General features: G+C 44.1%; 1 protein-coding gene across 2 annotated transcripts in view; it reads right to left on the minus strand.

Annotated features, from left to right (window-relative positions):
- Positions 1-920: 920 nt before the first annotated feature.
- The window catches only part of MAP3K12 (mitogen-activated protein kinase kinase kinase 12), a 217,806-nt gene continuing 191,863 nt past the window's right edge, over positions 921-26,863 (minus strand). For both annotated transcript variants that reach the window (XM_063952144.1, XM_063952145.1), the window contains exons 6-14: positions 22,024-22,182; positions 21,597-21,705; positions 17,794-17,903; positions 16,840-16,956; positions 15,725-15,850; positions 13,875-14,307; positions 12,389-12,459; positions 8,741-9,014; positions 921-6,980 (exon numbers count right to left, since the gene is read on the minus strand). In XM_063952144.1, coding sequence (XP_063808214.1) covers positions 6,906-6,980; positions 8,741-9,014; positions 12,389-12,459; positions 13,875-14,307; positions 15,725-15,850; positions 16,840-16,956; positions 17,794-17,903; positions 21,597-21,705; positions 22,024-22,182 — 1,474 coding nt within the window. In that variant the 3' untranslated portion in view covers positions 921-6,905. The remainder of the gene's footprint in view (positions 6,981-8,740; positions 9,015-12,388; positions 12,460-13,874; positions 14,308-15,724; positions 15,851-16,839; positions 16,957-17,793; positions 17,904-21,596; positions 21,706-22,023; positions 22,183-26,863) is intronic.

The following is a 26,863-nucleotide window of genomic DNA, read 5'->3' on the forward strand; positions in this document are numbered from 1 at the left end:
TACCCAGCAGGTGCACAGGTGTAGCCATTACTACTGACACATTTCCCAGGTCTCCTAGCAAGGGTACAGGTGTAGCCATTGCTACTGACACATTTCCAAGTTCACCGAGCAGGGGCACAGGTGTAGCCATTGCTACTGACACATTTCCCAGTTCACCCAGCAGGGGCACAGGTGTAGCCATTGCTACTGACACATTTCCCAGTTCACCCAGCAGGGGCACAGGTGTAGCCATTGCTACTGACACATTTCCCAGTTCACCCAGCAGGGGCACAGGTGTAGCCATTGCTACTGACACATTTCCCAGTTCACCCAGCAGGGGCACAGGTGTAGTCATTACTACTGACACATTTCCAAGGTCACCCAGCGGGGGCATAGGTGTAGCCATTACTACTAGAGATGAGCGGGTTCGGATTTAACGCCAGAATTAACGCCAGTTCGGTTTTATCCAGATTTTCCCTATTGTCTATCCAAAACACGTGACATCCATGAGCCAATAAGATGCCATTTTGAGAACCGAGTAAAACCGAACTCGCTCATCTCTAATTACTACTGACACATTTCCCAGGTCACCCAGCAGGGGCACAGGTGTAGCCATTACTACTGACACATTTCCCAGTTCACCCAGCAGGGGCACAGGTGTAGCCATTACTACTGATACATTTTATAATCTCCACAGGTGGAGCTAATTATTTCACTTGCAATTCTGTGATACCTGGAAAATATGAACTGTTTGGGGCCCTGAGGACCGAGTTTGAGAAACTGTGCCACAATGTACGTTTAGCATGTAGTCGAGACTTGAGTGGTCGTGTGTTACATCACCTCTTTGTTGTATATTAAACACACCCTCTCATAACCTCCACAATGAGGACGATCCTTATCAATGAGGCAAGTGGGAAAAAAAATGACAGTAGTCTTTCTTATTTTAAATACAAAATGCTTGATTTTTAATAGGTAAATGTGCAGGGTCAGTTGCTGGCAGCAGAGGTCCTGCCATTAATACATACACACTAAGATGCACCAGTCTGGTATGGAGTAAGCACTGTGGGTGTAACATGAAGAATTCATCTTCATAGGGAGTGTGTAAAAATCTCCTAAATAACATGTGTAACACAGGTCTGTTCTTATCTTTAAGATACAAAAGAGTTTAGAAGAGTACGAGACAGGGGGCAGTCAGCAGAAAGGATGCAAGTGTAGGATACAGAATTATGTGGTCACATTGCTGCAGAGATCGTCCTCTCATGCTCCTAACTGCAACTAGAGCCTGTGGTTTGTCTCCTTGTATAAGCAATGACCTATCCTCAGAATGGTGTAGATTTCAAATAAAATCAATGGAGGAGTGCAATGTAGAAACCGGTCAGATGTTTACTTTTATGTTCTAAACCTTGTTCTTACTGGTTGCAATGAGTCACAGTACATTTGTCATCTATATACAGTCTAGGCAGCCATTTTGTGGGATGAACTAATATTCAAGAAGTTGTAGCCTATCGATTCATTAGGAACTAGCGAAAGGCTAAATATTGGTCAAGACCACAAAATGGCTGTGTTGACTTATTAATCACCTTTGGTGTAACAGATTAAATTAAAATTTTGTTTGACAACGGGAAAAAAAATAAACATATTCTGTGAAATAAATCAAGAGGGATGCCTCTCTATATCATCTTTCTTTTATTTAAACCTCCATTTATATATAATAATTACATGCTGTAACTCTTAGGGCCAAATGTAATAGTCTGCGACTTGCGCCAAGTACAGTGATTATGGGAATTTAGACGCAAAACTGAAAGGAAAAACTTGTTTTTTACCTAAACATAAAATAAAATACTGTCTAAAGGGGCCTTATTTAGACTTGGACACAGCTGATGCGTTCGCATGCAGCAGCCACATCCATAGGGTCTGCGCATGCACAGCGGGCATACTGCGCATGCATGACCCTTCTCCATGCGATTGCAGCAGGAGGGGGAGGGGCGATGCCGGCCTATGACGTCGCCTGCCTTTCCTGCATATGGAAACATGGCGCCGGTGCCCCTAGGCTGACCTCTATTCGATGAATGCTAACACATCGTAGGGCAACGCCACACATGCTGGACGGCCTTGCCCTGCGCTGGGTGGCCCCCAGCATGTGAGAATATGGATGCAGATTCACAGCGTAAGTGGCAAAGTCGCAACTCACAGACTATTACATATTATGGGGCTCATTTATCAAAGAGTGATAAACTCGTTGTGTATGATAAATTGTGCTACAGCCAATCAGCTCCTAACTGTCATATGTTTGAAAAATGACAGTTGGGAGCTGATTGACTGTAGCACTTTTTATCACTCGCAACAAGTTTTATCACTTACAAGTTTTATCACTCGTTGATAAATGGGGCCTTACATTTTGGCCCCTAGTGGCTGATATCTCAAGTAGTAACAAGAATAGACAAGTTGCCCGTATCAACCAATAAGCTTCTACCTATCATTTTATATAATTTATTTGATCAACACTACCTCGCTGCTGATTGGTTGCGGGCTACTTGTCTACTCTTGTCACTACTTGATACATCAACCCCTCTTAAAACTACATTTTGTCTTGTTATATGTTTTTTCTTTGGTTTGAATAATAAATACATTCTTTAACACAGTAGGTTCTAGACACAACCACATTCTAGATGAAATGTTTCTACTACTCTGTTCTAAAGAAATTTTCCTTGCCCCAAGATTGACATAATATCCCATGCATAAAGAACTTCTAGAGACACCAAGGCTGGAGAGTCCAACTGGGCTTACAGGCGGCCGATACGCTTGTATGTGGCAAAATGCTTCCTTCCTGGATTATACTTTATTTTGTTTAACAAATAGTTTAGCATTTAAATAATACATACAGCGCAGAACAATATTTTCTGGGTTATAATGAAGGTTAAAAAAAAATGTCAATAAAAATGATTTATCAAAATTAAATTATAAAAATATACATAAATATATTATTTAGGTAATAAGGAAATGAAGAAAGATAATATAGGATTTTTTGCAATGTGGTGTAGTCTTGAGCAGACTTGGCTATTTTTGACATCTGGTATAAATCTGACATGTAAACGAACAAAAACATCTTGGGATGTGGCTCATCCAATACAACCCTTGGGGTATGCATTGTGTAGATGGGGAGGTAGCATCATTTTTTTAGCCTTTAGGAAACAATCCTGATAAATCTGCCCCATAGTGTGATAATAGTTTAGCTAAATTATTTTCTATTAAATATTCACATTTTATTTTCACCTAAGGGATTACAGAAAGAGAGACATAAACCTTAAAGCAGGAGCCCTCCATCATTTTTCTTTCTTAAATCACATTCTCCAATATTTCTGAGAATGTTCCTCAAGCATCTCCTTATTTGAGCTCTATAAACCATTCAGCCCCAGATTACCAGCATTTTTTTTACTGACACACTATTCAAGAAACACCAAAATGTATAGAAAATGTAGCAAGGGATTCTGGGGAATTAAATGGTTTACAACATTTCTCAGGCAGACAACAATGGAGTGATGAATATTATGTGTACTTTCATACTGTCCATAGAATGTCACATTTGTAGTCATCACTAGATTATTATATTATTATTTTTTATAGATATTCAAAAAAATTACTTATTTCTTACTGACTGTCAGTAAATTTATTGATGATAGGAATCATGCAAGAAACCCTCTTGAAATGTTTAAAAAATGTTCCCTTATAATTGTTATATCTTAAAAATACAACTGCTATTAAGTTAAATCTAGGAGGTTGAGCTGAATGACGGTACTCCCACAGGTTGAGAATCCCAGGTCTAGAGTGTCCTAAACCAACAGGGATAGTATATATAGTAGATTACGATGATGTATTGTAGCTTAGCTTACAGGACAAGTTATCGGATAGTAGCAGGCCAGTGCTCGATAATATAGAGTTAAATAATCCACGAGACAAAGTACCATCACCGGTAACAGTTTTCATTGCACTCTAAATGCCTCATGCCCCAATATATTATTTTTTCCCTTTTTATTTTGCTCAATAAGTGCTACATTCCTAGCCGTAAATAAATTGTAATTCACTTAGCTATTATGTACCTCTAAAATGTCATCATAGCACCTTGAACATCTTTGTTGCCTTAGCACCCTTCACTGAAATTTGCCCTGTTACCCAAATTCTTGCAAGAAAGTCACAGAGTGCATCGCCCTCCAGCATAGCTTGCTCGTTACAGCAAGCTGTCCAGGATCCATACACAATGTACTGTATTCACTTATAAGTTCCTGTTATACGTCGCACACAGTGGAAGTAGCTATTCTGTGAAGTGAACCAGTATTCATGTTGATGTAGTCTATCAATTTACCATGCCTCCTAAATGCCCTGCTTTAGGCAGGACAATATCCAACCTGAGGCTCTGTCCTTCCTGATCAGGACAGTCCAACCGGCAGCTGAGGATATATGTTCCATTCACTGCTGCTCTGCGTAGGGACAGGATGCGGATGGTCTAGTGTGATGGAAGCACTGGTTACACCTCTGTGGCGCACGGTCATAACCTCTTCTTGTGCACACTCGCACATATCTCATTTCCCCAACAGTAAATGATAAGAAGTATGATTTACAGGGAACAGGAGACATTATTGGTTAATTTTGGTTCATTCCACAATATAGCTGCCCCCACTCTGTGTAGCTCACAGGGAAACTTCACTACTCCTGACTGGGAAAAGAAATGGATCTCGGTGAAGCCTTTCATGCAAGAGACGGATTAACAGAGTTTAGCACCAATAGGAATTTCAAACAAGATGTTGCTGCACAGAGTGACTTGCGGAACCTATTAAAGGATCAATAAAACATGAAATCCATTCTGGTTTACATAAAAGAGTCACTTGTAACATTCACAAATATTTCTGTAAATAATTCTGGCATTCGCCAGAGCTAAATATATGTGAGACAAGGCAGTGGTCTGTGGAGCTAGTGCTTTCTGCCGGCAAATCTACAGCAGAAAACTGTAGCTCTGGACTCACCTAACAGTCATATATAACCTAACTGTGAGTGACATCATATTCAGCCTGCACTAACATTACCGGCAGACACGAGCCATATATATGGCCAAGATGGGGCCAACAGCTAAGGGGTCCCCACCACCCCTGTCCCCTCCCCATGTGTGGCATTGTGAGTGAACCAATATTCACAAGAATAAGCCTATTAATTCTCTATGAACACCCTGCCTCAGTGGATTCATTCATTCCTATCCATGGATACCTCTCATGCCCCAGTCATTGTGAATACTTTATATGCTACACTTTCCACTGAAGAGGTAGTGGTGTCACCATCTTGGGAGCGTGGGTACAGTCTGGTCTTCAGAATATAGACACTTCTGTTCCTATCACATTGATAGGCTATAGTCCAATGAATACTTGCTCTAGGTAATCTATCTACCTCCTTGCTGACCTATTCCCCAAATTAAAGTTGTTTTTGTACTCACTGTAAAATCAATTCCTCGGAGTCCATCTGGGGGACACTGCAGACTGTGGGTGTGGAGGGGAGGCTGAGGAGCCTCCATACTAAACCCACAGTCTGCAGTGTCCCCCAGATAGGGTGAAAGAGGAATAATGAATTACAGTTTCCATGTTCTCTGCCCCAAGCAATATTAGATAGCCGGTTGTGAATGTTACAAGATACATTTTCAGATTAGATCCACATCCATGTTAGTTGTGATGGCCAATTAAGCTCCATTATGTCACAATTAATAAAAACAAAGTCTTCTGGGAAAGGGACACTGTCTGGAAACTGCTTTCTAGATACTAAAGATTGTCAACTAATACCATGATACTGTGATGCATATGAAAATATACATATCGCACTGCTGCATAGAAAACAGATGGGGGCATCTCACTTCTCTTGGACGATTACAAAAAGATACTATGCCAACCCTACATTCCATTGAAATAATGGTTTACAGTATGCTCATCATTTCCAACATTGATAGTACAATGGTAAGTAGCTGTCCATGGTCACAGGCCCTGGAATTCCGGAGATTATTACATGCAGTGATTTATTTAAATATACAGAATTAAATCTACAGCTATAGGCAGGCTATCTGAATGTTATTAGAAGCTACTTATTTACATAAACCAACTTGTATTTAGATGTCATGCTCCTCTAAAATGAAATCTAAATCAAAAGTTGCTCTATATGAAATATCTTCTGAAAACATTCTCAAATGCTTATGTAAGACTATCAGGAACCTGTCAAAAATGAAGTTATCTGTGTTCTGTGGCTCTGTGTTCTTTTTCCTATACATATATAAAGACAATAGGCCCAATTACAAGAGGACATCCATCGGATGTGGGAGAAAGACCCTCTTCCACTTGCAGACGGCAAATGAGGCATGCAATTTCAAACCACTAAAATTCAAAAGCCCCAAAATTTGTGAACGTTACAAGATGACTTTACAATCTGGAACAACTTGCATTTTAGGTGTAGTGGTGCAGCAAACTGGTCCCCACAGTGATTGAACCACCTATCTTTAAACTGTGACAATCTTAAAACCTGAAGTCGTTCAATGAGGACTGGAGGCAATTTGTCAGATTACACCACACTGCCCCCTGCAGTAGCACACAGAAAGGAGGCAAGGATTTCATTCTGTGCACGTTAACTCCTCACCTGTCAGTAAAGATAGACAGGGTAAGAATATAATTGTCTCTCTCTGCTTTGAAGGGCAGGCCTTTATTTTCAGTGCATCCAAACCTTGATCCCCTGCTAAATCAGCGGGGTCTGTGTGTGTTACCATTGAGTGTGAGAGGTGGGGAAGTGTAAGTTTGGGAAGGGGGGGATGGCTCAGTCTATTCACATATTATGTATTATATTTATAGATATTATTTATATAAATATTCCTCTATATACAGTCAGGAGGTATCTTTACTCTGGCATCATGAGGTTGCTGCAGCCAGCGAATGGTCCAGTTCAGTGCTGTCGCAGTCAGAATCATCGCACAGAATAACATTCTGAGGATAGAAGAAAAGGTTATTCTCCATGTATTTATTTCACACGTTTGTTACAAAGAACTGAAATAATCAACAGCATGTGTGTGGCGCCACCCCACGATGCGTTCACAATTTAATTGTGAATGCATCGATTTGAGGTCGACCCCTGTCTGCGCAGCCTAGCTCCAGCACAATTTTTTGCGTTGTCCAGACCATGCATTGTCCGGACCACGCCCGCAAAATTTCGCATCAACGACCCCCGATGGCCGCCGCTGTCAATCACTTTGCGGCAGCATCCTTCCGGGATGCGACCGAATGATGAAGGGTCGCGCACGCGGCCAGTGCGTGTTAGCAAGACCAGATGGACGTGGCTGCATCCATCTCTGAATATGCCCCTTTATGTGCTATATTAAAAGGACACCACGCAATGGTGTCACATTCCCATTACCAGCCACTATGCCATTCTCTCAAGATCTTGGAGGAAATGTATTGAACTTTCTAAAGATGGCAGATAAATAAGTTGCTCATAGTAACCAATCCTGTTCTAGCTATTATTTTATAGAATGTAATGAATAAATAATAGTAAGAATCTGATTGGTTGCCATAGGTAATTTCTCCACTTATCCTCTTAGAGGGTTTGATACACCTCTCCCTAGTATTGCGAGAGATTTACAGTATACCCTATTAATAAGGGTGGTAGGACAATGGCGTTACTAAACCTGCCAATTACTTTGGTTTACGCTTATCTAGAAATATTTTCACTGAGCACAAAAGAAAACAAGAGAGACAGAAAGTTTTTTAACACCAGCCCTTTGTATTTTGAAGTTGGTGCCTGTTTCGCCTGAAGTTATGGATAAAACAAGAGACTTATGGACAGAAATGTGCTGGAGGACTCTAGAATTAAAAGTGAAACACAGATAACATAGAAACATAAAATGAACTGGCAGGAAAGACCCAAATGGTGCCTCCATCCTGTGCCCCTTTCTGTGTGGGTTCCGTTGTGGGTTTTGTTTTTTCTTCTTTTTAGTCTTACGAATAACCCCATGTTTGTCCCACGCATTCTTGGATTTTGAACACTGTATGCTACATCATGTCTTATAGTCTTATAGGGGGTAATTCAGAGCTGATCGCAGCATCAACTTTGTTAGCAGTTGGGCAAAACCATGTGCACTGAAGGGGGGGCAGATGTAACATGTGCAGAGAGAGTTAGATTTGGAGGGGTTATTTTGTTTCTGTGCCGGGTAAATACTGGCTGCTTTATTTTTACACTGCAATTTAGATTTCAGTTTGAACACAATCCACCCAAATCTAACTCTCTCTGCACATGTTATATCTGCTCCCCCTGCAGTGCACATGGTTTTGCCCAACTGCTAACAAATTTGCTGCTACGATCAACTCTGAATTACCCCCACAGTGTAGTAGAAGTAGTTCTACAGTTTTCTATGGATTGTATTTACAAGATTCCTACTAGTACACCCCTCCCCCAACCCCAAGGTCTATGGGGCCTATTTATCATTCACGACTCTTAGGAAATGGCCGCCACACATGGGTGGTTAGCATACCGTGCACATACAGTAACTCTGTGGCGCCCTGATATAGAAGCGAAGTGACCGCTAATGCAATCATTTCACTTCTAACACATTGTAGGGACGGGCTCCCCTGTACCTGGATGTGATTTTCTGGCGGTAAATAATTTCTTATTGCTGAGAGTATCGGCAATAACATATTACAGTTATCAGGTCTATAATGTAATAATTGTTACATATGCCCCTATGTCTCACCTCTCCTGCAGTTTGTTCATTGCTGAGCTGAGATTTCACCTTCTGGACAACAGCTTCTTTCTCTGAGAGCCCATCAGACTGGGTCAGGAGATCCAGGGGAGGTTCTGAGCTCTGAGATACAAGGTCCTCGGAGCGCTCATCGGGGCGTTCATCTGTGTTGGTGCTGAGCACATCTGGGGTGACGCTGTGGGAGAGGTCTGTGGTATTCCCTTCTTCTCCATCTGACAGGTTTTCTGAGCTGGGAGACTGGTGTTGGGACATCTCTGCTTGCCACCTGCACAGGAACACATCATACAATCACTCCTGCAGACAACACTTTATCTGCCATGGTAGAAAATGTTGATGACATTTGGATAATACAGCATTCTGCATTATTAGTGGGCCTTACACCAGCCCTATCCGTGGTGCAAAAGATCAGTCTGTAGTGGGTGTAATTACACGTACGCACTAGCACTAAACTGGTCCTATGTGCAACGCCCCATTACCACCCAGTAACCCCTTTCAGCCGCAAGTGGAGATGTGACTGAGATGGAATCAGTATTGCCCATGGAAGCGTACGCTCAGCTCCACAGCACGTGCAGTGCAAAAACACAGAGGATCCATCTGCATTACTGTCCTGTGTTATACATCTGCCCCAACATGCACATTGTAGTGAGTTACAAAGAGCTCACTTACTCCACATAGCACATCTCTGTGCGCTCAACTCTGCTTCATTTATGGGCAAATGCCCATTGTGCAACTTCATGGTTTATCATCACAGATCGTACTAAGCTATGGAGAGAGACAAAGTACCAGCCGATCAGTTCCTAAATGCCATGTTACAGGCTGTGTGTGAAAAATGACAGATAGCAGCTGATTGGTTGGTACTTTTTCTCTCTCCAAAGCTTCGTATATCTGCGCCAAATTCTTTACAGATCTGAAGGTGGGACTCAAATATGTGTTTTTTCTGCAACTAACATTTTTTTAATTATTCTGTAGTACTTTTCCAGTCATTTCAGCAGCCACCTTGAAGACATTTTACGTTTAAGGTCAATCTGAAGAGGTAAGTAGATGATTAAAGCTTCCAAAAATATATTCTCCTTCCACTATGTACAATTCTAATCTTTCCTCATGACATAAATACATGTATGAAGGAAATACAAAAATACCGCTTCATCACCTGTGCTGCCTCAGCAGTTTGTATATAAGTATTCCTACATGGAGTAGGAATTACTATCCTGCAACCAATATGGACAAGATGGGCACTTCTCTGTTAGAATCAATGATCCACACTTCGCATTATGGGCCCGATTCACAGCGGGCAATTACCGAAAAACTGCGCATGTATATGCACCACAATACGCGGGCGCGACGCCAAACAGCGACAGAATGGTGCAAAAATTTAGATTGCTAGACATACGCAAGGTGCTTGACAGGGGATGGGCGTTTGGGGGTGGTAACTGCCGTTTTATGGGAGTGTCAGGAAAAAGGCAGGCGTTCCCAAGCACTTTCTGGGAGGGTGTGTGACGTCAGCTCTGGCCCCGATCACCCTGATTCTTTCGCACTGTAGGAGTAAGTCCTGGGCTACGTACAGACTGTACAGACTGGAAAAATAAATCAATCGATGGTGAGTGAGTTGCAAACAGATATGCAGCTGTCTGGTGAAGTTTTTGCACAGTGTAGGCATGCATTCACACACTTGCATGGGGTGGGTTTTCACTCTCTATGGGCGGCGACTATCTGATTGCAGACTGCTGCAAATTTGCAGAGGAGCGATCAGATCTGAATTTGGACCTATGTCCCTGTGTGTAGCAGCTCATGCTGAACATATGAATACCTGCATAGGGCTTGATTCAAAGTTTCATGTCATTCTGAATGCAGATGGATCATTTAGAAGACTCCATATTCGCTATGGCCTGAATATACAACTAAGAGTCATGACCAGCAATTCTGGGTTAGCTGCATTTCTGCTGCTTCTCACATATGGCTGGTTGGGCAACTGGGTGGAAGAAGCATTCCATGAGCGTGTAGACAGAGTTGCAGGCAAATCAGAGGAGAGCGTATGAAGGGAGCCATCTGAAAATGAATATCCTGCACGAAGGATAGGGCTTGCGCAGATGCAGATAATAGTAATGTAAGCTGTGTCCGCAAGCAGTGCGCTGGGGGCGGTGCCATTGCATAAATGCGTCCGACTCAGATTACAGGCAGATATTTGTATTGTATGTACAACAGCTGTAAAGGGTGGTATTCATGTAACCGCCGGTCAGCTGACCGACAGTCACATGACCTCCTCCACAAGCCCGACGGCTCACTATCCCGATGGTCGGCATGCCGACCAACAGGGACTATTTCCACTCGTGGGTGTCCACGACACCCATAGAGAGGGAATAGAACCCGTGGCGACCGCAGGTCGCCACCGAGCCCGCAGCGTGGCGAGCGCAGCGATAAGGCGTCGGTAAGCTGAACAGTACTACACCCGCTGTAAATGGACGGAATTGCATCTTCATTACCGTCGACACTAAATCAGTCCCTAGGGCAGGCAGCCAAGGGTGTTCTGGACTCATGTTTAGTTGGGAGCTACAATCACTGCCTCTCTAGTGTCTTATTAAAAATGCAGTTGTTAATTTCTTGGAGGTGACGACCTTATCTATCTCAGCAGAAAGCTGGAGAACATTGTAGTAGAACCATAGGCGTGCACAGCACATTTTATTAGGGGGTGCACCATCAGAGGGGGGTGTCTAGCACCGCCTTTTGGGCGTGTCTAGCACCATCTATTGACAGTCAACGCAATATAAAATATCCACCCTTGTACCAATCCTAATGATGCAGATACATTGTCAGATGTTGTGGTGTGCACCAAACAAACACCCCTGATGGCACTCACTGCAATTACACTGCTCCTCCTCAGCCTGGTCTGGCTCCCACACTGTTTCCCCTGCAAGCTGCAACAGCTTACTTACAAGTCAGCTGACAATGACAGTCGCAGACTAGTACTGCTGCTGCTGGAAAAACGAGTGACGTGTCAATGTTGCTGCCGACCGCCTGCCAGTTGAACTTGTCTTCCTAAGAGGAACTCTGGCTGCATGCTGCTCCTCATCAGTGGCTGGCGTTGGCATAGCACAGAAGGAGAGAGGTGGGCATGTGGCGGGTGGGCGTGCGAGCAGCATGACGTAATCACATCACGCTGTTTTTGTACATGGAGGTGGAGTCGGGAGTTTGAAAGCCGGTGGCAGTGGCCCCCCTTGAATAACCCATGCGTCCGGTCAGTAATGCAGTCCTGACAGGGTGCAGCGCAGAGGGGACAGTAATCAGCCCGCTTGGCGATTGCTGCATCAGGCATGTGAGATCGGGGAGCCAGACATTAGGGGGTGCCTGTGCGGACCAGGCACCCCCCCTGCGCACACCTATGAGTAGAACACAATACATATGCCCTGTACACTCAGACATGACAATAGGATCTGCTGCATTGTGAGCGATATATTCTCCTGCCTGCACTACAATGACTGTGCCTAACCCAGTCTGCAGCTTATGCACTCATACAGAAAGAGAGGTGTTTGAGAAGCAGATCAGAGAGGATTACAGACAAAGGACAAAGAGAGACCTTCAGCTGCATCATGGAGACATAGACACTGGTAGATCAGCAATAGAAATCTAAAGTAACACACTTACCTCTGTCTCCTCTCCATTTCCAGCTCACTATCCACCTCCCCCTCTTCCTCCTCGGAGGACAGACCTTTCTTCTGAAAGACAAAAAAAAGGTTTATCAGCATCCAGTCTGCCTGCCCCATATACCCCATATCCATGCTGTCTCTCTTTACTATATGTACCTCTTAACTGCTAGGAAATATGCTCTATATTAACATGATTTCATTTAAATACACTGACAACCTCAACCTAATAAACTCCACCTTTACTATGAAGAGGTTTCTGATAGGACTGCCTGCTATTAGACATGAATTTAAGATATCATGAGATGCATTTATTTGTAATTTTACATAGCTACAATTTAGGATTTGTGTATAATTGTCATTGTATAGTATTGTATTTACACAGACTTTGGAGAGACAATCATGCTACAATAACTGCCAACACTTAAGGGTAACTAAAAGACCAGGTTTTCAAAGCCACATTTGAGGTCTGGATTTAAAAGGGCAAGCTTAATTTTGTGTGAATTACTATTACCCTATAAAAAAAACCAGTCCTTACAGCTGCAGAGAATCAACGGCTTTCAAAGACCACTCTTTAGTAAATACATTGCCTAATTCAGGTTCGATCGCAAATCGCGGTCCAACCAGAATTTTTTCGTTTGCCTGGCGGGTGCGTGCGCAGGGACCGTCCTGCACAAGCACCCACATTTACTGCGGGTGATCCACAATAAATGCGAACACCTCTGCATGTCAACCAGGCAGAGGCGTTCGCGGGGAGGAAACGCTCCGTTTCCTAGGCGAAGATGGATCGTTGCGGGGACGGCGTCAGGGAAACGGGGATGGCAGCTTTCGAACAGGGGGCGTGGCGTGGGCGTGATTGGAACCCTCCAAAAAAAAGATGGTGGCGGCCATCCTGACAGCAGGAGGCTTCCTTACTTTCTGCGACTGCGCACTATTTGCGATCGTGGTCACAGGGGGGGAGAGGGGGGCGGTATAGCATGCTGGGCAGCCTTGCCCTGCGATAGGTGGCCCCCAGCATGCGAGACTAAGGATTGCAAATTCTGCTAACAAGCAAAATTTACAAACTTTACTGAATAGGGTCCACAGTAAACTCCTTTGTCTCTACACCCAGGAATCAGGCAGCTCTTATGATAGCATGATCTGCCCTGTTATAACTGCCCCTACTATATTTACAGTGATGATTTCTCTCCTCCCCTGTGTAATTGTACCTGAAAACCAATACTGCCATAGGGGAGTAAACTAGATGTTCCCTTTGAACTCCCAATGTTATTTGCTCTATTTACTCTAATTTCCTGAATATCTAGTTATCTCTTATTAAATAAAAAATCTATAGATATACAGTACATATTTTTTTTATAATATATGCCTACAAATCAAAATGAAATAATAATAATAGTGACTTTTCACTATGGTAGTGTATTAATAAATGACCAAATATATCTTAGCATTAATAATTCCCCATGTGTTTACAAAATATCATATTTTACCTGACTTCTGGTGACAGCTGCTCTGTACAGCATAGCTGCAGGTGTCAAGTGCTGTCCTGCTCTAGCTGCTCTGCCCCCTGTTCCCTTTCCAGATGGGGAGTCTGGGCTTGGTGGTCCAGGAAGGGAGCGAACAGGAGAGCATTCGGCACTCTGGCTGCCTCTGCGAGCTTCCGCCTCTAAAGGAGTACATAACAGGTCTGGACTGGAGGAGGATAAAGGGTGCGGGTCACGTGGGGGTGGCTGGTTCTGGGGAGTTGGCTCGGGAGTCACTGCTGCCCTCAGGTTGACCATTTCCTTTGCTTTACGATAACGAGGTTTTCCCCGGCGACCACGTCCTGGAGAAGGTGGCAGTTTCTGGCAGCCCGTTGGTGTTGATGGGGACAAGGCAGAGTCAACTTTAGGCAGGAGGACTTCAGATTTCAGTATGTCTGGCCTGGGATTATAACAAACATTTTTTTAATAATACAAATAACAATGCATCAATATATCCTACATATGGTTATGGCTCTGGAGAGACCATCATGCTCAAAACACTGGCCACACTTTGCTCCTCATTCACAGTAGGGTAAAAATGGTATATTGTGAACTATTCAAAGCTGGCCACAAACGTAAGGTCTGACCAACTCTGCATAGGTAGAAAGTGCCCTCCCACCCCATGCAAGTCACAGAAACAGATGTGTCAGCACATAATCGGAGGTATAGGGGGGTCATTCCGACCCGATCACACGCTGCAGTTTTTTGCAGCCGTGCGATCGGGTCACAATAGCGCAAGCGCGCGGGCCGCAATGCGCAGCGACAAGAAGAATGAACAAAGTGTTCGCAGTGACGAACGCAAGAAGATTGACAGGAAGAGGCCGGCCGGGGGTGTCAACTCACCGTTTTCTGGGAGTGACGAAGAAAACGCAGGCGTGTCCGGCCGTTTGCAGGGAGGGATTGTGACGTCAGCTCTAAGAAGATTCTTTGTAGCTGCTGAGTCTTGAGCTGTGCAGAGGCTGCACAAACTTTTTGTTTGTGCAGCTCTCAGCACAAGTAATCGTTCCCCTAACCCCCTCCCCTGTAGGCGGCGATTACCTGGTCGCAGCAGTGCAAAAAACGGCCTGCGTGCAACCAGATCGGAATGAGGGCCTAGGTGAGAACGCATATGCTAAAAAATGCAGTAAATAATGAATACACATTACAGTAAATGTCTGGAGAGTGAGATAATAAGTAGCCGGCTTGCTTACAGCCTGTTAAATGCAAAATGAAGTAGGCTCCAATATAAAACTAGAACTTTTTGTAAGTCCACATTAATACTCATATACATAGTCTTCACATTCCTAGACAAAGTATTAAACCTCATTTATTTTTTAAAGAACACGTGTTCACGTCAGTGCAATTTTGTATTTAAATTACAGACATGGATTTTTCCTTAATTTGCATTATAAGATCTGTGTTAGATGCATTTGAACAATGAGTCACAGTCGTCATTATCATTGCATCAGAATCATATCCCTCCCAGCAGGCAGATATGTGCCTTTTCACCAGCCGTTTCAGCTGTAAGTCACAGCGACAAGTCCTTACTGTATTTTATGCTGCGTCTACCCGCCCCACCAACCCCCAACCTTGACGTTTTTGTCACAGGGACTTGCAAGTGCATTTGCCAGGAAAAAAAACTGAGCAAGCTGCAGCCAAATAAAGCTGCAATTTGGATTTCAGCTCTGAACGAGGCCCTTTGTCACCGCACATTTCCTCTTGGGCAATCTAAATGTTGACACTATTTAAGAGCAACACAGTTGACATATTGCTAGTGATCACAAACAAAACTTTACAACCACTCAATGAAACATCTTCCAATAACCCGCATGTATCACCTTTTTCCATGTGGCGATAATTTCTGCGGCACATTCCTCTTTTTGATAAGTTTTTCCACAGTGCTTGATGGCCGAGGCTGCTGCCGCAGGAGGGCTGGATATTTCTTTTCAATGATCTGCTCTCTCCTGTTAACAGCAATGAAATCTGTCTTCCACAACATCCAAAGGGAATGCATACTATAGCGGTCGGGATGCCGGCGGTCACATGACAGACAGTGGCATCCCAACATTGACGATCCAGACAACGGAGGGAAGGGGGGGGGGGCATATTTCTACCTCCCCCCACCCCTCGGGGGGTGTCGGATACAGATAACACTCGCGGGGAAGGGGGTAGGGGGCTAGTGGGTGGCTAGGACTAAGCCTACCCTCTAGTGCCTAACCCTAACCCCCTAGTGTCTAGCCCTAAACTCCCCCCTCCCCTAACCCTAGCCTGTACTCCAATACTCACCCACGGGATGTCAGCTGTCGGTGATCCGGCACTAGTCTTCTGAGTGGTGTCAGGATTCCAGCGTCAGTCACATGACCACCGGCATCCCGACAGCCGGAATGCTAAACACATCCCATCCAAAGGGCAGGAAATAGTTTCCTCCAACACACAATACCTTGATATACAGTAAGCTAAACTGTATCTGGGGGGGTGGGATTCAATTACCGCGGGTAATGACGGGAGGTAGCTGTGGACTTTAATGTGAGGCTATTCAATTAGCCTCCTGACTTCTCCAGGTAGGTTTGTTAATGCCTGTTAACTGAATGTGTTAACGGGCATTAATAGGTCTTAATGGGCGTTAACATACAGAATCCGTGAAAACTTCATGGATTTGTGCGCTAACTCTATCGCAGCACCCGTTAACCCCTGAGTGATTGGGAATTTTTTTTCACCTGCTTCTGGCAAGTGAAAAAAAATCCCAATGACTGCAGGTTTTAGGGCTAATTGGATAGCCCTGGGGGATCAATTCGCCCGCGGTAATCTACCATGGGTAACTGAATTCTCCTCTGTATGTCACTGGTACAACAAAAGCAAAACTTTAGGCAGAGAAGCCATTGAAGTGTCATTATTTGGCATGTCATGGACATGTTTCCACAGAATCTCAGCAAATGAAGGCTGCAGTGCTAACCTCAGTAACTCCCGTTCCTTCAACTCCAGCTGCAGCATCAGAGAGTTCAGTTCCACGTAGAGGGTGTTAGCTCTCTGTAACTTGCGTTCATAATGCTCTCGGATATCTAGAGCATGTCTATAAAGAGAGAGAGAAAAGATGGACTGTGGTATACGTATACAGGGAAGGTAATACAATCAAATAAATAAAAAATGCATTTCTTTACAGTATAAAATTAGTCTACCACTATTTTTTAAATCTATTTTTAAGTCTATCTATCTATCTATCTATCTATCTATCTATCTATCTATCTATCTATATAAAATTGCCTCATCTTAGTAATAAAACAAAATACACAACTTGTGAGCATAGGTAATTTGAATAATAGAGATTTGGATGCTCGTGTATTACCGTCACATGATATATGGATGAGAGATGACCTATCTCTTATGTCAATGTGAGATGACCTCACAGCCATTAGTTACCCAGTTAATGTGGTACTGAAGCGTGGACAATATTTTATTCACTGTTGTTTCAGAGGGCTTGCTGCTTTGTGTGTACTTGGTTATGGCTCCGTTGCACCCAACTTATCTGGAGTCTGGGATCATTCCTATATATGTATGTATGTATGTATGTATGTAGGTCCACAGATAGCTGGACTTGCCTTGCTGAATTCTGGGCTCAGGTAAGCCAGGTAGTAATGAAAAAGAGTTGAGGAGGGAATATTGTATGGGGTATCAAATGGGAGAATTGTTTTCAACTGAAAAGCACCAGTGTAAATATCTCCTTGGGAACCACCAATGAGACCATGTTTGAGGATTCCTCTAAAGTGACTTGGCCAGTAAGCATGTCATGTTTTACAATTCAAGGAACAACATGTCCTTTTGTGGCCACTTGGAGACAGTGTTGAGAAACTGATTTATATTTAGCATTTTATAATACATTAGGTGGACATTGCTGTTATTTGGATCTTACCGGAGCTCCTCGCGGCGGCGAGATATCAGCTCCTCTTCCAGACGCTGTAGACATGTCCCTTCTGACTTTATTTTCTCAAAATGCAGCCGCACTTCCTCCCTCCACTCCGCCTGGGGTAACAGGGGACAGGACTCACTCAGCATTCCGTATTACTGACACAAATTACACATAGCACACTATAAAATAACCGCAAGTATTCCATTTCATATTGGAACATCTTACACATAGCGCTCTGTGTTGCTGCCACATGTTACTGCGGGTGCTACCAATCTTTATCACTGGCGCTTATAAAGATAAAACTCTGTACAGTTACCACTGATCTCTTTTCTCTGACCCAAGACTTTCTGAGAAATCACATCTTTGCATTATCTTCTTATACTATCCCAAGTAATATTATTAATCAATATATTACACAAACTGGAGCCCACTGACACCATGACCCTAATTTATTGGGGCTGAAACTTTATACTTTGAATGACTCTGGCAATAGACTAATTTACTGTTAACATACCCAGGGCTTTGATTCTGAGTCACATGACTGAATGCGAGCGCATCTTGCGATTATTAGCAAACTGCGCAGCAGCCGCCATCTTAGAGCAGCTACGAGTGATTCTGAGTTGTACTCACCTCATTCGTTTCTTGCCAACAGACTTTACTACTGGGTGGCAATTGGGCAGTAATGGGGTGTTCACACGTGAGAGAAGCTCCCTATGGGCATATTGTGGGTATGTAGCCAGAGCCAAGACCTATTCTGAGTTCTGCAAATAGAGTGTGCACACCATTTTCAGTCTCCTCTTCCGCACCTAGCATGGGGTAGGGGTAAGTGCCATTATTAGTGATGGCCGCTGCTCTCGTAGTTTGCAGACTCTGGGTGGTGCGAGTACAGAGATGCGTAGAACACAGAATGTAGATGGATAGTCACATAGGACATATACGAAATTGTAACTGTACGGCGTGCGACTTTATTGTCATATATCACTGTTTCATCATCAACCACAACTAAAAGATCAAAAACATGATTCTAGTGTCCGGTCTGAGGATATGGTTGATGTTTGCTGTACGTGGATAGGATTCCTATACAAACTGATTGGTTTAATCATACCTCCCAACATGACCCTCTCCAGGAGGGACACGATGCTCTGCTTCTGGACTTTTCTCTTAATTCATGATTGCAGCCACCTGTTTTGACCAGGTTAATGGATAAGAAAGGTGTTTCGCACAGGTGCCGGCAATCATAAATTAAGAGGGAAGTCCAGGAGCAGAGCATTCTGTCCCTCCTGGAGAGGGTCATGTTGGGAGGTTTGGTTTAATGTTTCAACTAACTAGAGGTCCTGTTGCCAGCGAATTGGTAGATGTGTCACATGACCTAAGCAATCCATAATATGCTTTTACTTTATCTAGCAAATAATATTCTCTCATAATCTACGTATTATTTTACATTAATAGCACACAAAAATCTGCTAAGTGTTCATGTATTGTTATCATTTACTTATACAGTCCCAGAGTACTCTGTAACCAGGGCAAGGTAACGTAAGTGAGCCCCAACACCTCTTTGCAAAACATGAGAATTAATTTACAATCGTATCCTAAAAAGTGGAATGTTTGTGGCTTCTCTGTAGGAGGAAACAACAATCCTGCCAGCCTATATTCCAGTGATACTAATGATTCAGCTGTTGATCTTTTTTATAGAGTTTTGGGAGGAAAGATTACACATATATGAACACTCCCAGAGCTTGCGCTTACTTTATCTTTAGGCTCATTCTCCCCCATCCCACCCCCATTTCATTAGATCAGTTCCTGCACTATGGTTAGGACTAGGGGTGGAGATTGGGGTACGTTTAGAACTGATGTTTTTATGCCTATGTTAGAGCATAATTTCTATATTTTTAGCCATAGAGCTAATATTACCTTATTAAACAACCCACTTGAAAGAAGAGACTCCCTCACTGAAAGGGGTGTGGTATGTAAGGTCGACAGTAACTAGGTCGACTACTATTGGTTGAAAGTAACTAGGTCAACAGGGTCTCTAGGTCGACATGGTCTAGGTCAGTGTTTCCCAACCGTGTTCCTCAAGGCACACTAACAGTCCTGGTTTTAGTGATATCCAGGCTTGAACGCAGGTGACTTAATTAGTACCTCAGTGATTTTGATTTAACCATCTGTGCTGAAGCCTGGATATCACTTAAACCTGCACTGTTGGTGTGCCTTGAGGACCGCGGTTGGGAATGCCTGGTCTAGGTCGACAGGTCAAAAGGTCGACATGAGTTTTTGATGTTTTTTTGGTGTAGTTTTCTCTGTACAGTGACCGGGAACCCCAATTGGTGCACCGTGTCCCCTCGCATGGCTCGCTTCGCTCACCACGCTTCGGGCAAGGTGCCTCGCTCCGCTACCACAGCACTCGGCACAGGTTACTATTCCCAATCCTAGTCCACGTGGATGAAAAAGTCAAAGAAAAAAAATTGTGAAAACCTCATGTTGACCTTTTGACCTGTCGACCTAGAACATGTCGACCTAGTTACTGTTGACCAATAGTGGTCGACCTAGTTACTGTCAACCTAGAGACCGGATCCCACTGAAAGATTGGGTCTCTTGTATTCCTAACATAACAAAGTTGTTTTATAAGGCTTCTCTTATCCAGGTGGGTCTCCAGGTACCACTATTCAAAAGAAAGTCTCTCGATGATAAAGAGAAAATTTATACTTTCTTTTGTTATTTTAGCAGAGTTCATGGCGCATAGTTCATTCTGGTGCATAAAATGGTCACATTTTTAGGTTTGCTGCAGTGTTGTAAGTGAATGCTGGGGAAGGGAGTATTGGGCCCTGCACACATACCGATTCGCCGCCGAGCTGCCCGATGGCGGACACGGACGACGGGCGGCCCGGCGGCAGTGACGGGGGGAGTGAAGTTTCTTCACTCCCCCGTCACCCGGCTCCATAGAAGTGCAGGCAAATATGGACGAGATCGTCCATATTGGCCTGCATGCACAGCCGACGGGGCACCAGCGATAAACAAGCGCGGGGCTGAGCATTGTTCACCGCTGGTGCCTCCACACTGAAAGATATGAACGGTATCTCGTTCATTAATGAACGAGGTCGTTCATATCTTTCACTAAAATTGCGCAGTGTGTAGGGCCCATTAGTGTCTGGAGTCAGAGGCATCACCAAGCACAACCGAATAGGGGGCATAGCCTCGTGGGAAATCCAATTTGCACCACTCCAGGGGCGTGCCCAGCAACCCCAGAGATGCTGGGCTGCCCCTGGGGACTGGTGCCTGCACTGTCGGCTCTTCCTCCGTGACAGGAGCCGAGGGCTGTAGAAGAATGTCACACTGCAGCGCCCAGCTTCTGTGAAGGAGTTGATATTTTAGTGTCACCCCCCCAGGGGCGACACCCGGGTGCGGCATGCACCCCCATAGTGACGCCACTGTCTGGAGTGCTGCTGTGGTGTTGGCAGTGAAGGTGGGGTGGGGAGGGAATGTATGTCTGGGTGCTGCTTGTGTATTAGTAGTGAATGTGAATATGGGTGTGTATGGGTGCTGCTGGGGTGTTAGTAGTGAATGTGAGTATGGGGGTGTCTGGATGCTGCTGGGGTGTTAGTGGTGAATGTGGGTATGGGTGTTTCTGGGTGTACGTAGTGAATATGGGTTAGCGGGATTCCAGTGCTGCTGGGATGGAGTATTGGTAGTGAATGTGAGCAGGGAGGGGGGTACCAACAACTATTTTGCCTCTGGGCTCCTGGTGTGAACTTACGCCCCTGAATCATACACCAGGCAAAACATTCCCCGCTGTCACATAACTTACTCACCTGTGATTGGAAGTATGTTTCTTGTGGGGTTGATAGAACATCAGCTGAGGCAATATCTAAGTGTAGCAGAATTTGCCGAAATGAGGGTCGGTTTCTTGGCTTGCTGTTCCTAAGACAGTAGACAGAGCACACTAAGTCCAGAATACATCCCACACATTTGTATTGGGGCAAATAATAGCTCTATGTACTGTATTGTATCATAAAATAGTGCAGCGCCGGACAGTCAGAGTAATAAATCATACAAGTACAGATGATCCTGACAGAAGTAGGTGCAGCCATGGCACATAGAGTATATACATTTATAAATTACTAAGTCCACATGCCAAAGTCCCAAATACACAACCCCTGCCCAAAAATAGCATTTCCTTCATATTGTATAATTCAGACTCCAGTTTCTCTATTACAGATTCCCATTTGCAGCACTAACCAGCATTGTCGCAGGAGAAGCTTAAACCCATCGGGACAACTGCATGGTACAGGGAGATGCAGACTATTGCTGCCCACACCCCATATGATAGCTGAGGAATCCACATCTTTATAGGGTATCTCCCCAGTTAGCAGCTCCCACAGGACCACTCCAAAAGACCTAAAAAGTGAAGTCAGAAAATGAATACAAGTTGCAGAACATAATGAGCAATATTTACCTAAATATTTTACTGTTAATATATAGATTTAAAGTGACAGCAATACCTAAGGATAACTACCATGTTCTCGTTCTAAATACACTACCTTTCACAAAGTTTTTAAATGTATCATTATACAATATAATAATGGTAACTTTTGTAAATGCGATTGATGTAAGAATTAACTTCGTTATCAACATATAGTACAACAATGCACGCAGTCCAAGCTTTTGAGATTCTCATGGTCCGGGCATTATTGGGTTGATTCTGAGTCAGACGGATGCAGATAGCAAGTCAGTGCGTGCACAGGGGCGAATGTAACAACTAAGCAAATCTCCGCCCTATTCTTAACTGTACGGAACTGGGCGATTCCGGGTGACAACTGGATATCAACAATGCGAGCACACAGAAGCACCCTGTCTTGTGGGCATGTCATTGGAGTGTTGTGGGGGAGTGATTCTGAGTCATGTGTACAGGGAAAGGAACCCTGTTTATGGGGGATCTTTTCTACCTAGCATGGGGCTGGTGCAAGGGCTGACACCAAGGGTGACATTGCGGCAGCCGGCATAACATCAATGGGCTGAACAGCTTTCTCTCTGCACATGTATGATCCCCCGCATAAGCCCTACACATCATGGCTTCCAGTAACTACAGCCACTCTACATGCGATTCAGAATCAGTACCTATATGTGCTATGAAGTATAAATACACATTAATGAGCAAGACTATGTAGAAACTGAATCCTGTTATAGGCATTGCAAGTAACTGTGCCGTAACGAGTAACTGAGCCCTCTGCAGATTTATGTTCCACAATCCCACAACTTCTTCTACAATGAAATAAAGTGTATAAAAAAAAAAGAAATATGACATGCTGAGCCTGAGCAGTGCCTCCCTAGACACCCGCCCGGACAGTCCACGCTAGAACCCACTAAAGTGATGCCATAAGCCTACGGAGGTTATTGGGGAAGCGGATGCCACAAAATGTTATGGACCCCAGTGACGTGTGGCGAGGTGAGGCAGAGCCTTACCTGTCATACAGGGCCGGTTGTAGACCTTGTGGCACCCAGGGCGAAAGTTTCCTTTGGTGCCCCCCCCCCCCCCCCCCGGCAGGTAAAACAGGGTTAGTGCGCACCTGAGGCGCGAGTCAAAGAATAGGGTCATAGCTTCATAGGGAAGGGGCGTGGCCACAGTTATGCTCCCTGTAGTTATGCCCCCAGTAGTTATGCCCCCTGTAGTAGTGCCCCCTGTAGCTGTGCCCCCAGTAGATTTGCCTCCAGTAGTTTTGCCCCCTCTAGTTGTGCTCCCAGTAGATTTTCCCCAGTAGTTGTGCCCCTGTAGATGTGCCCCTGTAGTTATGCCCCCTAGTAGTGCCACTTACAAACACCCAAAAAAATTAAATACTCACCAGCCCCACTCCAGCTTCCTGACTGCTCCTGCCCTCCATCTCTGGCCGCCCGCTCCTCTCTACGGGAGAGACATCATGGTGTCTCTCCCATAGCGCCGAACAATTATGACCTCTAACGTCTGACAATTGTGCCGGCTGCAGCGGGCGCCCACACAGCCACGGCGCTTGATGCAGATGGAGTGTGGGGTGCGGGCGCCTGCAGGGTGACTGCGGCCGCGCCCTGGGCACCCGCCCGGCTTGCCCGTGCCTAGATGCGCTCCTGCTGTCATACTCCAGTACACTCCAGAATTGTTACTTTAGAGATAATATGAAAAATACAAAGAATATATGTATTGTAAAGAGATTCTTTGTATTATTCGAATTATTTTTATAGCCAAAACTCTGGAGTAAAAAGTCTATGGCAGGTGAGACACTGCCTCCCCAGCCTACCTTCTCCGCACATCTCTGATGAAACCTCACCAAATTTCCTGCAGTATATATACTGCTGCACCTCTATAATGCCCACATGTATATACTGCTGAACCTCTATAATGCCCACATGTATATACTGCTGCACCTCTATAATGCCCACATGTATATACTGCTGCACCTCTATAATGCCCACATGTATATACTGCTGCACCTCTATAATGCCCACATGTATATACTGCTGCACCTCTATAATGCCCACATGTATATACTGCTGCACCTCTATAATGCCCACATGTATATACTGCTGCACCTCTATAATGCCCACATGTATATACTGCTGCACCTCTATAATGCCCACATGTATATACTGCTGCACATCTATAATGCCCACATGTATATACTGCTGCACCTCTATAATGCCCACATGTATATACTGCTGCACCTCTATAATGCCCACATGTATATACTGCTGCACATCTATAATGCCCACATGTATATACTGCTGCACATCTATAATGCCCACATGTATATACTGCTGCACATCTATAATGCCCACATGTATATACTGCTGCACCTCTATAATGCCCACATGTATATACTGCTGCACCTCTATAATGCCCACATGTATATACTGCTGCACCTCTATAATGCCCACATGTATATACTGCTGCACCTCTTTAATGCCCACATGTATATACTGCTGCACCTCTATAATGCCCACATGTATATACTGCTGCACCTCTTTAATGCCCACATGTATATACTGCTGCACCTCTATAATGCCCACATGTATATACTGCTGCACCTCTATAATGCCCACATGTATATACTGCTGCACATCTATAATGCCCACATGTATATACTGCTGCACCTCTATAATGCCCACATGTATATACTGCTGCACATCTATAATGCCCACATGTATATACTGCTGCACCTCTATAATGCCCACATGTATATACTGCTGCACCTCTATAATGCCCACATGTATATACTGCTGCACCTCTATAATGCCCACATGTATATACTGCTGCACCTCTATAATGCCCACATGTATATACTGCTGCACCTCTATAATGCCCACATGTATATACTGCTGCACCTCTATAATGCCCACATGTATATACTGCTGCACCTCTATAATGCCCACATGTATATACTGCTGCACCTCTATAATGCCCACATGTATATACTGCTGCACCTCTATAATGCCCACATGTATATACTGCTGCACCTCTATAATGCCCACATGTATATACTGCTGCACCTCTATAATGCCCACATGTATATACTGCTGCACCTCTATAATGCCCACATGTATATACTGCTGCACCTCTATAATGCCCACATGTATATACTGCTGCACCTCTATAATGCCCACATGTATATACTGCTGCACATCTATAATGCCCACATGTATATACTGCTGCACGCACCTCTATAATGCCCACATGTATATACTGCTGCACATCTATAATGCCCACATGTATATACTGCTGCACGCACCTCTATAATGCCCACATGTATATACTGCTGCACATCTATAATGCCCACATGCATATACTGCTGCACCTCTATAATGCCCACATGTATATACTGCTGCACCTCTATAATGCCCACATGTATATACTGCTGCACCTCTATAATGCCCACATGTATATACTGCTGCACCTCTATAATGCCCACATGTATATACTGCTGCACCTCTATAATGCCCACATGTATATACTGCTGCACCTCTATAATGCCCACATGTATATACTGCTGCACCTCTATAATGCCCACATGTATATACTGCTGCACCTCTATAATGCCCACATGTATATACTGCTGCACCTCTATAATGCCCACATGTATATACTGCTGCACCTCTATAATGCCCACATGTATATACTGCTGCACCTCTATAATGCCCACATGTATATACTGCTGCACCTCTATAATGCCCACATGTATATACTGCTGCACCTCTATAATGCCCACATGTATATACTGCTGCACCTCTATAATGCCCACATGTATATACTGCTGCACCTCTATAATGCCCACATGTATATACTGCTGCACCTCTATAATGCCCACATGTATATACTGCTGCACCTCTATAATGCCCACATGTATATACTGCTGCACATCTATAATGCCCACATGTATATACTGCTGCACGCACCTCTATAATGCCCACATGTATATACTGCTGCACATCTATAATGCCCACATGTATATACTGCTGCACCTCTATAATGCCCACATGTATATACTGCTGCACCTCTATAATGCCCACATGTATATACTGCTGCACCTCTATAATGCCCACATGTATATACTGCTGCACCTCTATAATGCCCACATGTATATACTGCTGCACCTCTATAATGCCCACATGTATATACTGCTGCACCTCTATAATGCCCACATGTATATACTGCTGCCCCTCTATAATGCCCACATGTATATACTGCTGCACCTCTATAATGCCCACATGTATATACTGCTGCACCTCTATAATGCCCACATGTATATACTGCTGCACCTCTATAATGCCCACATGTATATACTGCTGCACCTCTATAATGCCCACATGTATATACTGCTGCACCTCTATAATGCCCACATGTATATACTGCTGCACCTCTATAATGCCCACATGTATATACTGCTGCACCTCTATAATGCCCACATGTATATACTGCTGCACCTCTATAATACCCACATGTATATACTGCTGCACCTCTATAATGCCCACATGTATATACTGCTGCACCTCTATAATGCCTACATGTATATACTGCTGCACCTCTATAATGCCCACATGTATATACTGCTGC

This window comes from Pseudophryne corroboree, chromosome 2 (assembly GCF_028390025.1).
Source record: "Pseudophryne corroboree isolate aPseCor3 chromosome 2, aPseCor3.hap2, whole genome shotgun sequence".
Classification (NCBI taxonomy): domain Eukaryota; kingdom Metazoa; phylum Chordata; class Amphibia; order Anura; family Myobatrachidae; genus Pseudophryne; species Pseudophryne corroboree.